The 15,715-nt window shown below is 42.6% G+C and overlaps 1 protein-coding gene across 1 annotated transcript in view; it reads left to right on the top strand.

Moving 5' to 3' along the window:
- Nucleotides 1–15,715, top strand: part of THEMIS (thymocyte selection associated) — a gene marked incomplete at its 5' end in the record, with an annotated part of 79,802 nt that overhangs the window by 5,996 nt on the left and 58,091 nt on the right. Inside the window, one exon of the mRNA XM_081998176.1 lies at nucleotides 10,453–10,611. Within this exon, the coding sequence (XP_081854302.1) occupies nucleotides 10,453–10,611 (159 nt within the window). The remainder of the gene's footprint in view (nucleotides 1–10,452; nucleotides 10,612–15,715) is intronic.

The following is a 15,715-nucleotide window of genomic DNA, read 5'->3' as shown; positions in this document are numbered from 1 at the left end:
GAAGATAATTAAGGCTGTACTTCTTAGAGGTGGAAGATCAGTAAAAATGACCTGCGCATTTACTGGGTGGAGTCTGAGTTGAGTGCGTGCCAAAGGGAGTGTTGCACATGAAATGGTAGAAATTTGTGGTACGGGGTTTGCACTTGCTCATTTGTCTCATTTTTTAACAGAGATAGAAGGCAAACCTGTCTGTAAAAATGGAAGCTTTCCCCTCTTTCCCCTTTCTCTTTCCCCTTGAACATAGTTGTTTCCCTTGCTCTCAGTTCAGCAGTTAGGAGCAGGAGCCCTAGGTACAGCAGGAGTAACAGGTAGTGTGGATTCTCTTTTGTGGTCAGTAGTCAGAGCATGTTGGTAAATTTTCTGTATTAATATGTACCACTGAAACTCTCCTGCACTTGTACAAGCTGCTTCAAAAACATATTTTATTCTGAAGGAGAAGGAAAGTGCCTTTCGGTGAATGCAATAAGAGAACAAAACCTGACTTCTATGGGTCAAATATTGCTCATTTTATTCATGCCACTGCCCTCAATGGGGTGACTCATCCAGATACAGTGAGAAAAATCTGGCCCTGGGTAGCTGGTGCTGAGGGCGAAGTGTTTCGAGGATCGCCTTGTGGGGATTTTCTTTCTGTGACGTTCAGCTCTGGGCTTCTCTGTGGATGGCACGGGAGGTGGGCAGAATACCCAAATAGCCTGCCTTGTCTCGACGCAGGGGTCAACCCCCCTGCCTTGGCTTGCTGAAGCTGCCCTCGACGTGCCCGTTTCCAGCAGTGGAGAGGGCTCCTCGGCTGCTGTTGCACGTGGGTCTCCAGGGATGCGAGGAGAAAGTCTGCAGTAGGAAACAGAGCCCTGTTTCCCTACACGTGAACCTGCCATCCTGTAAAAATACCAAGACAATTTTCACAGACTCGGGCTCTGGGAAGATAAGGGGACAACTATAGCAGATGACAGAGGAGAGAAGATCCTGGGATAAATGTCTCATGATACACAAGCCCATGACCATGCAACATTTCAGAGTTACAGGGCTTTTGCGGGGTATTTTTTCTTCCAGTGCCTGGTGATTTAGGCATTAGCCCAGGTTCCCTGTTTCTGGTTAGCTCCGTTGGGCACACAGTAATGGCACAAGGGGCAGCATGCTGTGATCTCAGTAGGGGAAGATGCTTAAGCATGTTTCCAGCTCTGGGCTTCACCTGTGAAGTGCTCAACACTCCGGGCTGATCCTGCAACTTAATTTAAGCAGCCTTCTTAAACCTAGTCCAACAAAGCACAGATTTTCTGTTAAACATACCTTAAGTCAAAGAAATTAATGCTGCAAAGAAAATGAATAAAACTAAATAAATCACGAACAGCTAAAACAGTGACTAATGCTGTTCAAAAAAAGCTTTCGGCAATTCTCTTCACTGCCACAGTAATTCTGACTTGTGTGGGTGAACCCAAACAAAAGGTCAAAGATATTGCATGTGGAGCTGTGGTTTCACTTGCTCTTTCCATTATTAGTGGGTGCTGCACGCACAAAGCTCTGCTGCCCCATGCAGAGCGTGAGCCCTCTGGATAGATGAGAATCAGAAGAAAGTATTAAAAAAAAAGGCTATAAACCTATCAGGAAAGGAATAAATCAGAAACTGCAGAAGTAATTTTTTACAAAATTCCATTATGATTGAAATGGCTTAAAGCACTTGACATTTAAAGTTTGACTTTATATGGCAAAAGATAAATCTCACAGCTTTTGTTTTTTGATGGTTTTGTGCTGGCAAAAATCAGACCTTCTGCAGCCTAATTGGGTATGATCAAGATAAGATGCCCTCTTTGCACAGAGCCTTTTGATGGGAGTTACCTCCATGGCAATTCAGCAGCTGAATTCCTTGGAGGATTTGTGTCCCACACTGACCAAACCTGCAGATTTTTGACGTTAAGGGGAGAAGAGCTGTTACAAAGATCAGTAAGAAGTTGCCCTGTCACTTGATAGAGGATCTTCTACACAAACCCATGCAGCCTTCGTGACTACTGCTAGCCCTGGGCCCCTGGAGCACCACGTGGGCAAGGGGGAGCTGGGCTCGCCTGCTCTTGGTGGGTGCACCTCTCGGGGCAGAGGGGGGATGGATAAAAGCCGTACAGGCGTTTCATACTATTTGCAGCCACTCTCACAGCCTGGGCTTGGAGAGAGAAGCTGGGGCGTGCTTCCCTCATTGCCTGCCATTGCGCATATGATTTTTATCCTCTTTGTGTCTTCCCCACAAGATGCTAGTTTATTTGAGTTTAGTGGGGAAAACCCAGCACGCTGATTAGCATCTTCGGTGCTCAGGAGCTATCTGACTGAAAAAAAAGACACCTAACTTCTTACTGACAGAAATTGTTTGCTTTTTCCTACTGCTTAATCAGAGTGTAATATGCTTAAAGTTATTAAGCAAAGCTCTCCTCCCTGCAACTTTAAAATAGACCTCTCTTCTTGCCAAAGAACATAAACTCCGTACAATTGGCTAACCTCCAAATAATGCCCATAAAGAATGATATCTTTTTCATTGACACTAATTATAGATACATTATGCCCTTTGTATTACTTTGGGAGCCTGCAGCAGCCTTAATAAAACTGTGATTCCAGCCGAGCTATGTCGTAAGGGAAAGCAGGCTATTGTGATTCTGGCTGCATGGCTGCACCAGGGAGTTGTGCCTTTATGTGAAAGCAGAACCACTTCACTGGCCCCTGAAACAGAGTCACCCCTGATCCGGGAAGGCAGCACCCATATGGGCAACTGATGACAACATAATAGCGGAGAAAGGAGCACTGGGAAAAGGACATTGGGACAAAGTTCTACTCTTTCGGGATATGTCAGATCTTTCATCTCCCTGCGAAGCAGCCAGGTTCCCAGTTCTTTGGATCTTCTTTCAAAGACCGCTCAGCCTGCCAGCTGCAATGAATTCAGTGGGTGCTACTGAGAGATGAAAGGGAGGATTTTTTCCTTTGAGGATTTTTTCCTTCAAGGATTCAGACTCATGCAGCTAGGGAGCCAATGCCTAGTGTGTCTGGCCTGCAAAGTCATTTGTTTTTGTCCAGAGAAAATCTTTGTCTTTGTTAAAAAAAAAAAAAAAAAAAAGAAAAGAAAAAAAGAATGGGGGATATTTGGAAGTGCTTAGCAGCTCCCTGTAGCAGACAGACGGTGAGACTGGGAGTCAACCAGCCTGGGCTTGAGCTCCTGCCCTGCTGAATGGTCCTCTGTGCCACCCTAGTCAAACTTTTTGTCCTGTTTGGGCTGCGCTCCCTAGCCCTCCTTGCTAAAGTGCCCAGGGGGGTGTGTGGCAAAAGGGAGTTACACAGGAGTGACGTATTATTGCTGTTTCGTCAGGGACCTGATTTTGAGCTGTGCTTGCTATCGGCATCAGTGGAGCGTTCACTCCGAGAGCAGTCACCGAATGGGGCTCTAAGCTGCTGAGAAGAAAAAGGGAAATATTACTGAGATATTTGCTCTTCTACCTTGCATTATAAAGTATTTCTCTCAGTGGCACTGTCATATGGCCTGACATGAAGAATGACATTCTCCATCTCAGGCATTCACTGTATTTATATTTTACATTGTTGTTTTTAATACAGAAAGACTCTTCTTGTACCTATAATGAGAAATAAATCAAATAAAGTGCTCATGTTAGGGAAGATGGTGGTGTGGCTGCTTAGCATTTTAGGAAAGATGGAGAAAAAAGATATTGAACCAATTGTTATGGTTGCTTTGATGTGATCACAGCAGTTGGTAATATGGATTGTCAAACTAGAGATGAGCTTATGAAAGGATATAAATGTGTTTTTTATTGAACAAAGTAACAATTCAGAAAAGGTGGTTTCAAAAGCAACAAGCTCTTTAATTACAGCCTTCCGGGGCATTGTTTGATCACCGTAAATAAGCTACTTTATTCTGGGTTCTGCTAAAATGTTTTTTGCATTATATTGCATATATCTTTCTCAAATCAAAAAGATTCAGTCCTTAAGGTTACTTGATTTACATTTTCAACATCTTACACTTGCTTTGTGGCTCGAGTAGGAAAAACACAGTTACTGTTGTGCAACAACAAATAAATGTACTAAAAGGTCCGTTTTAATTTTAATTTTATTTTTCAATATATTGTGTGTGAGGATCCACATCAGTCAGCTGAAGTAAAATCTTTCAGGGTCATGTTGTCACACAGCGGGTATCTTCACAATGTTTTAAGACTAATTATTGTGGCTTTTAAAGGAAAAAAGAATTTTTATTGTCCCTTTTTTGAAAACCATGCCTCCCGCCCTTTTCTCAGCACAAATATTTGCTGCAAATGCCTAGATGACAAATCATACAGGTAACATTTTTCTTGTCTGAATGTAATCTTCATTGTACTATTTCAGGCAAACAGCCAAGCAAGGACTGAATTCAGTACTAAGGCAATATGGTTGCAAACAAATATGTAATTACAATCAATACTGTATGTGCAATTTCACCTCCAAAAATGAATCTGCTCTCATGTGGCTGGCAGAGTTTCATTTTTTAATGATTTTTTTTTTTATCCTGGTATCGTTAAAAATGAGGCTTCTGCAATTACGGTCTCGGTCTGTTAGCCATCCTCCTCCCAGCCTCTCACCCTCATAATTTTTCAACCTCTTGGTCTATTTCAAATGAATCTGATAAAGAAGAAGGTAATTAAAGCCCTACAAGTTGACCATGAAAATGGTCATCTAGGTACATATCTATCTACATATACATCTATCTGTCTATCCACTCATATATATAAGTTTTACTCTGATAAGCTGTAGAATGTTGATCTCTGACTTCCTTAATTGGATGGAAAATGTGGTGGCATACCTCCGTTACTCAGTGCTTATACGAGCAATTTATCCAACTTCTCTTCTGGGATGAAAGGTATCTTCCTATGGCCATGAGTCTTGGGATTCTTGGGCACTCTTCACTTCTACTCCACTAAAAGCTTTCCTCTTTTCTAGAAAACTTAGAGCATCCTTCCTAGCAGCTTAATGCCTTTTCCCTTCTTGACGATGCTAAAACCCACATCTTTTCTTTCTTCCATTTTTTTTAATTCAAGAAGGGGTTCACCTTCCTTGGTATTATTACAAAGCATTGTCTTTGCTAGTAGATTATGTACCCATGTAATAGTTTATTTCTTTGACAGTCAGATAACCAGCTTCCTTGATTTTATCTTTTTAAAAAATTTTAATTAAAACCATGACTTTTTTTTTTAGATTTTAATTTTCATCTCACTTTTTCCTAAAACTGATGCTTTTAGATGAATGATCAATTTGTTTTCCACAGCAATGTTATGTTTTGGAATTCTCAGCATTCTCCTGGAGAAACTGGCAGCTCATGGCTTAGACAGATGTACTCTTCGCTCGGTAAAGAACTGGCTGGACGGCTGAGCCCAGAGAGTTGTGGTGAATGGCGTTAAATCCAGCTGGCAGCCGGTCACAAGCGGTGTTCCCCAGAGCTCGGTTCTGGGGTCGGTCTTGTTCAATATCTTTATTGATGACCTGGATGAGGGGATCGAGTGCTCCCTCAGTAAGTTTGCAGATGACAGCAAGTTGGGTGAGAGTGTTGATCTGTTGGAGGGCAGGAGGGCTCTGCAGAGGCATCTGGACAGGCTGGATTGATGGGCTGAGGTCAGCTGTAGGAGGTTTAACAAGGCCAAGTGCTGGGTCCTGCACTTGGGTCACAACAACCCCATGCAACGCTACAGGCTTGGGGAGGAGTGGCTGGAGAGCCGCCCGGTGGAAAGGGACCTGGGGATGCTGGTTCACAGATGGCTGAATATGAGCCCAGGTATGCCCAGGTGGCCAAGAAGGCCAACAGCATCCTGGCCTGTATCAAACTAGTGTGGCCAGAAGGAGTAGGGAAGTGATCGTGCCCCTGTACTCAGCACTGGTGAGGCCGCACCTCGAATCCTGTGTTCAGTTTTGGGCCCCTCACTACAAGAAGGATGTTGAGGTTCTTGAGCATGTCCAGAGAAGGGCAACAAAGCTGGTGTGGGGTCTGGAGCACAAGTCTTATGAGGAGCAGCTGAGGGAACTGGGGTTGTTCAGTCTTGGAGAAGAGGAGGCTCTCTACAAGAAAGAGACCTTATTGCTCCCTACAACTACCTGAAAGGGGGCTGTGGCAACAAGGGTGTTAGTCTCTTCTCCCAAGTAACTAGTGATAGGACAAGAGGAAATGGCCTCAAGTTGCACCAGAGGAGGTTTAGATTAGGTATTAGGAAAAATTTCTTCACCGAGAGGGTGATCAAGCATTGGAACAGGCTCCCCAGGGAGGTGGCGGAGTGACCATCTCTGGAAGTAATCAAAAAACATGTAGATCTGGTGCTTCAGGACATGGTTTAGGAGACATGGTGGCGTTGGATTAATGGTTGGACTTGATGATCTTGAAGGTCCTTTCCAACCTTAGTGATTCTGTGATTCTGTGATTCTGTGTTTTGTTCTGATGAAAGACTCTGAGAATTAAGGTGTTGTGACAGCCCTATGTGTCTGTTCTGTGCACACTCTTTTGTGGCTTTCAGTCTGGCATTTACAATCCATCTTTTTTCTGAATGCATCTTGGCCCTTGATGTTCCAAACAGAGCCTGCAGGTCCATGCAATGCTTTTTGTAGGCTCCAGCTTGAACTCCATATGCTTGTCTGCCTCAGGTACTTTCTCTCTTTTATGAGTGTGGATTTTCTTTCCTTGTGTATTTTACCCTTTTCTTTATCGTGTTTTAGATTTTCTGCCATTTTTACAGTGCCAGGCCACTGCTTACCCTGTTTAGGTTGTTGTCTGCATTTCTCATGTTTTGCAAATTTTGTTTGCTTTATCAAAGGCTGATTTTTGTGTGATCCAATCATCTGTTTTTGAATGTTTGGCAGAGCTAGTCTCTTTTCACGGATATTGCCAGATTGGATCTTCAGCCTTGGACCTGTCACTAACTGATCAGTGTTTTCACTTTTTCACACCATTTATACTTTTTATTTTGTGATGGATGGCAGGACTTCTCAAACTCTCTGTAGTGCAGTGGTAGCTAAGCTTTTGTGCTTGAGGAGAAGCAAACCTGATAAAAGTAGTAAGTCCTTCAGAACCAGCCATGATCAGAAACTGGGCCCTCCCCTGACTCCCTTCTTTATTTCTTGGTGGCACCGCTCTGCTGTGGATATAGACTGAAGTAGTAGTTAGATCTTCTTCAGTCACACCATTTTTTTGAGAGGTTCAGCCTCTTAACTGCTCCATTCTCCCCCTCAGGGCCATTGCTTGGTTTGCTCTTCTCCAGCTACCATGTTATTTGGAAATCAGCCACAGCCAGCGAGGCCATCGAACCTGCATGGCTTGGTGCCCGTGCGCGTATGGAGCAGCACTGCCCGCTCGTGGGTGCATGGCCCGTCCTGGCTCCATCAAGGGGCACGCTTGCAAAGGCTGCCTAGTAGAGATGAAAGCAAATGTGCCCAAAGCCTGTAATTAGTCAGTGTAGTTACTTTCATATATTAAATTGTTTCTAGGGGTCTATTTTCAAGTGAGGTAATCTGGAGAAGCTGGGTCTGAATCTGCACTGAAGAAAAAAAAGCCTCTACAAGCCACGAGTTCCCATTTTGAGTAGGTTTTTGCAAATATTTGTTCAGAGGTGAGAATATTGGAATTCTTTGCTCATCTTTCCACGTTTCTATAATGCAGAGCTCATCACCCTGGGTCCTCTGGGATTCCATCTATCTAATAATATCATGGTTGCTTGTGATCTCTACTGTGTCTGATGGGAGGAGTGAGGTGGTTCAACACAAAAGGAATATTACCCTCTTCACGGCTGCTCAATCTTTCTCGCTCTCTCAGTCTAATATGAAATAAGTATTGCACATACACTTTTCTGACTGTCATAAAGTATCCTATGGAGCTCAGCTAAAGCAATGAGAGCTATGATAACTCCTCATGTGTTTATTGGAGCCGCAGCCAGCCTACTGATGGCAGCTCTAGCAATATCCAGTGGAGACATCTGAGTTAGTCAATGCTGAATTGCTCAGGGACTAAAGGGAGAGCAAACAGCTATGCGCTATCTTTACAAGAAGAAAACCAGACTGTTCTTTTTTAGTTAAAGGGCAGCAGCTCTCTTGGTCTTCTGCTTTGTACCAGGTTGGTTTAAAGGATGCATAAACAGCATGTCCTTTCACCTGACTGTAGTTGATATTTGTGTGGCACTATAATCCAGAATATCTCTGTGCTAATCACCATCCTGGTGTGCAACAGAAAGGCGGTAGCCTGCTGGGAGAGTTTAGAGCCTGAGTACAACAGCCCCCCTGATCCTATGTAGTACTCTCAGCAAGGGAAACTAGGCAATGTTGTCACATCCAGCCTGCTGAAAACATCTGCCACATGATTTTTAAATTTTTCTTTTTTTAAACCTAGATTCTTCTGCATAGGGTTAAAAATGTACATCAGTACCTGCCTTCTTCAGGGGAGCAGCTGGGGATTTCCTGGTGTCCATCTCAATTGTGAGAGCATTGCACAAGGAACAGACAGGTTCGCCTGGACATGTCTTCACAACAGAGTAAACCTAACCAGTTGTTCAGTGTTACTCTTGTTCATCCTCCTGTCCTGACACAAACCCGTTGTTCTGTGGTGCTCTACTGAGGTTTTGCGTTTAGGCTAGAACCAGAGCAGTCTATGCTCAGGGTGGGCTCCCAGTGACTTCCAGTGAGGTGATAGCCAAGTGCTTGTCACCTGCAAGAGCCTGCGAGGAGCAGAGTTGATAAATCTATCCCAGACTCAGGAAGGGTTGCTTATTAGCCCAGGCTATGGTCATGACTGGCATTGATCCTGAGAGCATTATGAAAATGACTTGGCTAATAGTTGCATTTCTGATACAACACCTGGCAAAAAAAAATTTAAAAAATTCTTTCCCTCCCTCCCAACTGCAAGGAGAGCTGTGGAGTAGAGAATGTCACTTTCTGTGGGAGTTCTGCAGGCAATGGCAATATTTCAGTACAGGCCATCTCAATTATTAATTGCTACTATATAGCCTGAGGTCAGGTTTTAAATATCTCTCATTGCCTGAGACGATTCTGGTTACCTTGGTTAAAAAGAAAAAAAAAAAGAAAAAGAAAATACTACTTTAAACTGAACAAGAGGCAAGAAAGGGCTATTAAGAGGGATGGTGGGATGGAAAATCTGTCTTCTCAGAGGAGATAAAGAGAATTTGTTTCTTCTAGATTTTTGTCAAAAATGTGACCAGACAAGGGCAAAATTAACCTTGCAAACCCTTTGAGGAAGGAAGAAATGGAAATGAGAAAAAAAAGTATTTTAAGTAGCAGACAGTGTTAGTAGCAGAGCAAATGAATACACTCACCATGGATTGGGAGTGGAAATGAGAATAAGCTTTCTCACCACGAGGGGGGAAATGAAATTCTGAGATGGGATTCCAGAAAGAGTACTTCCACCTCACTTCAGGACAGAGCTCGGTAAATTCTTGGAAGGAACTGCACAGCATCAGAAGAACATCTGATGTTCTGTGCTCAATGTAATTCTGTCTACAAATGGAACTGAAAGAAAACTTAATCAGCATGTGTCTGCTGCATTGCCTATGTATATAATTAATTAATCCCATGCCACAAAGCTTCTACTTATCTTCAGGGATCAGGAGGAATTTTTCTTCTTCTGCATAACTTGGCTTTTGTTTTGGTTTGCTTTATTCTTCCCCGCTGCCCCCACTTATAAAACAGCAGAGATTGACCACAGCAAGAATGGAGAAGGGAGGGTGTTTTTGGCAAGGCAAAACTGCGGTTCCAGGTTTTGCTGAGGAAGCTCTGAAACACTTGGTTAAATTGCCTTGTTCCTGCTCTCAAACTCCTGAACATCACAGACAAAAAGGCATTTTTTCCTGCCGGGTCAGAATCAGTAGGCTCGTTTCAGCATGGGGCAGGGATTACCACTGTTAATTTGCCATCTTTCCAATTTCTTCAGGTTTTCTGTTACTTCAGAAAACTCAAATGCTGGTTGCACTTTGACGTCTCCTGGACTCTCCCTAGGCACCTTCTAGGATCTATGGTTTTTTGCCTCCTGCTGTAGTCTGTTGATCCTATGGGATACACTATGCCCTGTACCGTGCAGAGGGACCTTTCCTGCCCAGGCTCCACTGCCTGCTGATTTCAGGAGGTAGCTCCTGATGACCCGGGTGATCCCATGCCCTGTGTCCTTCCGTTCTTGTCCCACTTGGAAATGCCGGTTCTTCAGATCTTCTTCTCCTTACACGCACCTAAGAACAGTGTACACATAGAGTTGATCTAGAGATCACTGAAGTCACAAGATGGATTTTTGTGTGACACTAAGGAAGAAAATGAAAATTAGGTTGGTTATTGCAGGATAAATATAATTTCATATAAATTATTTTAAGTATTTTTGCTTTCATTCAAAGAGGTAAAGAAAATTGACAAAGTGAGAAAAAGCTGAATAACGCTTTTCTTTCCTTTTGTATTTCTTTTCAGGCTCCATCTATGAAATGTTTGGAAATGAATGCTGCCTGTCAACAGGAGAAGTCATTAAAGTTATTGGCTTCAAAATTAATAAGCTCATAGCAAGTATCTGTGAGAATAATGAAGTCAGCCAGTTTTCAGCCAAAGTGGAATTACCACTAAATTTTCCTGGTATAGTATTTCATGAATGCATGTTTTTGAGGAATGATAACCATGAGTAATCACTTTCGTTCTTTTTATTGATTTGCTGTCTTGATTGGTTTTTATTTGAGGTTACAACTCAGCTGTCAAGGATACAGTTTTATCAGATGGCACAAGACACAATCAACTCATTTTGAAATTTCAACTCTTACAGTTCTTTTTCAAGCCTGGATAGAAATTATTAATGTTATAATGTTTGGTAGCAATGCTTTCTGTACTTGAGGTCACTCAGTGTAAGAATTATTACCAAAATCTTCTTTTCAGTTACTTATGACTTTGCCAAACTTTGTCTGAGCTGAAACCTTGCTGTGTGCTCAGACTGTAATTTGTTTACTATTACTATATTTTTTCTTTTATTATTTTGTATATAAAATATTTTGAATACTTTGTTATGTTTGGGGTTTATTTTAATAATTTATTTTAATTCCAGTGACCAAAGTGGTTGCTCCATGCCTGGAAACAGGATTAGAGGAAAAGGGATGTGTTTTTCTGCGTAAAAAACACTTCAACTGATCTATACATATTTTGGAGCATGGGCTTGAAATCCAGCACGTGGTACTGACTCGTTATTTGAAACCTATCTTCCTCTGTTCATGTGGCCTCGTTAGGGAGAGCTGGCCAAGTGCTGTACCCAGGGTACCTAGTTCATCACATGTCGTATTTATTAATTTTTCCATTCTGCTTTCACCTGATTCCCTCCACTGTTAGGGCCCAGCTGTGTTAAACAGGGAAGCGATTGGAGTGCAGAGGGAGAAGTGCTGGGCTGTGAGTAGCCACCTGCGGCAAGTGGAGGAGCCAGACAAGGTTAGGAGACTGATAGAAAAAGATTGGACCTCAGAGCAGAACAGGAGGATGAAGACTTGGCAGGCAAAGTTCCGGGGCTGGAGACAGCGGTGGAGGTGGCTACCAGTGTCAGAGGAGGTCTGCACCCAGGCACAGACGTATATGCGTGTAGGGCATTTCCTACGCTGGGAGTCCTGCGGGCGGCAGAGGTGATGGGAGCCCCTCGGGGAGAGGAGATGAGGGGGCTGGAAAACGGGAGGAGGAGGCAGGCCAGTGGTCTGTGTAGGTCTGGGAGAGAAGTTACAGGGCGCCTGCAGGCAGGAAACACTGGGACAGAGCACACACAAGGACGCAGCAGCCCTCGAGAGCCTGAGATCACGTCCAGGTCTCACTTTGGCCAGCAGCCTAGCTGATGCACGGAAAGGGACTACCGTTTCGTAGGGAAAAAATAGAATGTAACCACTGAATTACCCCTGTATTGTACTGCAAGCGCATGGGGGGTTAAATCGACATTGCACAGGGAAACATAATATGGGTGCTTTCTAGTGTTTGAGTGTTTCACTTGGTAACCTCACTGATGTTCTTCTAATGTATTGCTGTGCATGTGAGAAGGAGTGCATGTGCATATATATGGTTTGGGTTACTCCAGTGCCCAAACCGGTATGTGCTTTTTCTGCAGAGGGAGACAAGGCATGCTTTTGAAGCAAATAAAATGTAAAAGTGCATGAGAATGCAGTGTTTCATCTGAATTCCACAGGAAAATATCTTCTGCCATGCCTTCATTTTCCATCTCCAAAATACAGATCTCTCTCTGAAATAGTCCTACATATAATTTTCTTTTCCCCAGTAGATCCTCAATTTACTTTCATGTTTTTCTTACTCAGTGAATCAGAACCATTTAAATGACCACTTATTAAAAGACTTTTTTGGAATGCCATTTTCAAGCACTAGTAGGGCCCAAATGTAGTGATCAAAGACATTTTGATTATGTGTAACTATCTAGAGATATTGAAGTACTGCCGTACTGTGAACTCTCAAGATACTTGCTATTTTTCTTGAAATCCAAGCTTCTTTGCTATTATTAAAATGTCTTCTATTTTTAAAATACATATAAATATAGGAAGCCATATTCTAAACCTTGATTGGCAGATGGCTTTGAATATTTGAGTCCTAAAATATCTAACGCAACTGAGTGATGAAAGTAATCCTACATTTATTAATGTTGGATCTCCTGATTTTTAGAACAGAATGACTTGTGATTTCAAATGCTTGAACCTGGTCAATCTGGATGTGTTTGCATTCAAGTGATCAATCTTACAACTTGGCATTTGGATGTTCTTGCCCTATTGAGCACATTTTCAAATTTGGTCTAATCACTACATTTTCCATGCATACTTATGAAGTTTCCGAACCAGTGTTCTAGAAAACTGGGTTATTTCACTAGAAAAATAAATTCAGAGTTCATTTTGCTGAAATTTATCATTATTATCCTCCACATGACAGGTATTGCTGAACAGCAGCACTGAAGAGGGCTATAATGACACTTCTTATTAGCCCAACAGGGAGCATCGCTCTCTTGTTTCTCTCTGTATATGTACTCTTACGCATTCAAGAGCTTTTTGGTAAGATGTACATTTGTCATTTGTCTAATTTGATTCTTAGCTGAAGAATTATTCTGCTTTACAAAGTCAAGATGTCCCCGCCTCTGCTTTTCTTGACTTTTTTCCTTTTCCCTTCGTTACATACACAAGCTAAGCTCTGAATGAAGCACTGTATTAGAGCATTGCTGGCTTGCCCCTGTCTCTAGAACACAGCACAGAACCGAACCGCAAATGATCTTTTTCACACTTGCCATTGACTTACTTCAATAAAAATATTCTCAAGTCTCTAGGAGTCTGGAACTGTATTTACATTTTACGTACAGTGCTCTCTTGCCAGTGTTGATGCAAAGAAATCTTTTGCTTTGATGTTGTTTTCCACTTCCTCTGTTGTGAGTTATCATTCGCATGCGATGGGCTCACGTACCCTTTCAGCGTGCGCATGCTGGCACAAATAAGCAACGTTTCTGTTTAGGTTACTCTGGGGACAGCGTCTCTGTGAGTGAAGGACTGGGCTCATCGGCTTTAAACAAGCCTTATGAACGTATTTGCAGTCTACAGAATTCCTTTTTTCTGCTCTGGCAAATCAGATCCTTGATAAAGGCCTAATCTGCCCTTTGCATTAGAGAAACCGCTGCAACCGCAAGTTCACTATCTGTGTTATTTCATTTTATCCTCATTCTAATTTGTTCTTTTTCACGCCTCAGAGGGCCAGGCTATTCTTTCTATGCTCATTGGGTAAAAAAAGAAGTCTGCTGTTACTCTAGACACTTCAATGGCTACATCTAACGGCATTTTGAACCACGGTTTTCACTACTAACAAGTTAGCAAAGACAGACAGGTAATTGGCACGACTCCTGAACTATGTGCCAGCACAAATGATTTCATTTTCTCCCGTTATATTCCTCCTTCTGCAAAAATATTGCAGGACTGTCCCCGTTGTCAGGAGGCACCTGGCAGTTGCTGCTGCTCGTTCCGGCGTGGCCGGACAGACATGGAGACGAGCACAACCGTCCTCTTGAGCTCTCAGCCTCTGCGAGCCACGCGGCAGGAGCGTTCCCTGTGGCCACGCAGCATGCGCGTGGAAGAACAGGGGTTAGGCGCTGGAAGGCGCGTCTCGACAGGGGACGACAGAGAGACAGGAGATGGGGAGAGGATGATGCTGGAGCAGAGGAGGTAGCAGAGTGGGTGGTGGAGGTGAGGGAAAAGAGGAACAGCAATCAAGTCAGCTCCAGAGGGGTTGGGAACGGAGCTCTTCCCAGTCTTCTGATTACCTTGGGGAACAGAAACTGCTAGTCTGGGACAGAAAGTCTTTCTGCTAGTTTTTTCCTTGAAGGCTACTTGCTGCTCTACTAGGTGAGCCGAACTACAGGTTTTCTCAGTTTTCTGTGCGGAAAACAAGAAAAAGAGAGACTAAAAAGGATATTCCTTTCCTTCAGGACTCTAATTAAGACTGAAAATGGGAAGTCTATAAATCTCCAGGGACGTACACTTTATCACTGTATAACCAGTAAAAGACAGCTGCATATACTGTTCTGTAAAAAGGTGGTAAAAACATCCTTCTATCAAAACATGCTTTCCCACAGGACTAAATGGGTGATCCTTGGTCTATGTTTGCTCTCCCATACCAGTGAAAATAATTTTTTCAGATTCCCAAACCCTCTCTCTCTATAAATGTGTACATCGATGTCTAAAACTTTTTTTGAAAATGATGGGCTGATTACGTTTGGGGCTTACTAATCATCATATTTTGGCTAGGCAGGCACTTCACCCTAGTGAAATGCTGCGAGGTGCAGAGGATTGGTGGAGTGTGACAAAGGTTATACGTTCCTGTAGTTATTACATACGTGTAGTTATTCTTGTCCCTATCTTTAATTTGTCCCAAAACTGTTGGGCATCAGTGCACTTTGGTTGAAGACCAGATTACATTTAGAAAGTAGATCAATAGGAGCAATAATGCCAACTCTCAACAAACCAGCTGGACTTTTTTCCAGGTTTCCTATTTCCATCTGTCTTCCCCCCTGGTAGTCCACCAAGCTCTCTTAGGAAAGTCTAAGTGAATTTGATTCAGTCATTTTATGATTTATGAAAAACTACAAAATTTTTTTTTTTGACCTCAAAATGTCCAAACTTTAGCATCTCAAACTTACCATATGTCTCCTACTCTGGAGATTTCCTTGCTAACTTATGTCTGGAAAACATTTAGGTTTGTAATTTGATTCATAATAATTTTAATAAGGCTCTGAATGGTTTCAGACAGTGTTGTTTGGTTTATGTGTTCTGTTTTTTTTTAAATACATATTGTAGCAAGGAGAGCATTTATGAGAAAATACCATGGCACTTAGATAGGAACCACAGTGGCTTTCACCCATCATACCAAAATAACTTTTTTTATGTTCACCTCTTTTCTACAGAGAGAGAAACACATGGAACTTTACATAGTCATAAGCATAAACAGGTGGCTACTAGGTGCCTCTACTTCATGGGTCTCATCAATACAGAAACTAAGTATGCAAGGCCACATGGCTCTTTAGTTACTTATGTAAGCATTCCGTTGCCAAAATTAAGAAAACCAGCAGAATGTGAGGTGAATATTTTTCTGCTCCCAACCCTGACAAAGTCAGTCTGCCTGGGCCCAAGGGGCTAATCAGTTGTCTAGTTTTGTATGAGATCTGATCACTATGCTTCCATAT

Source organism: Phaethon aethereus (genome assembly GCF_964289735.1).
Source record: "Phaethon aethereus genome assembly, chromosome: 3".
Classification (NCBI taxonomy): domain Eukaryota; kingdom Metazoa; phylum Chordata; class Aves; order Phaethontiformes; family Phaethontidae; genus Phaethon; species Phaethon aethereus.
The sequence above is the reverse complement of the archived record's forward strand: the minus strand, read 5'-3'. Positions and strand labels throughout refer to the sequence as shown.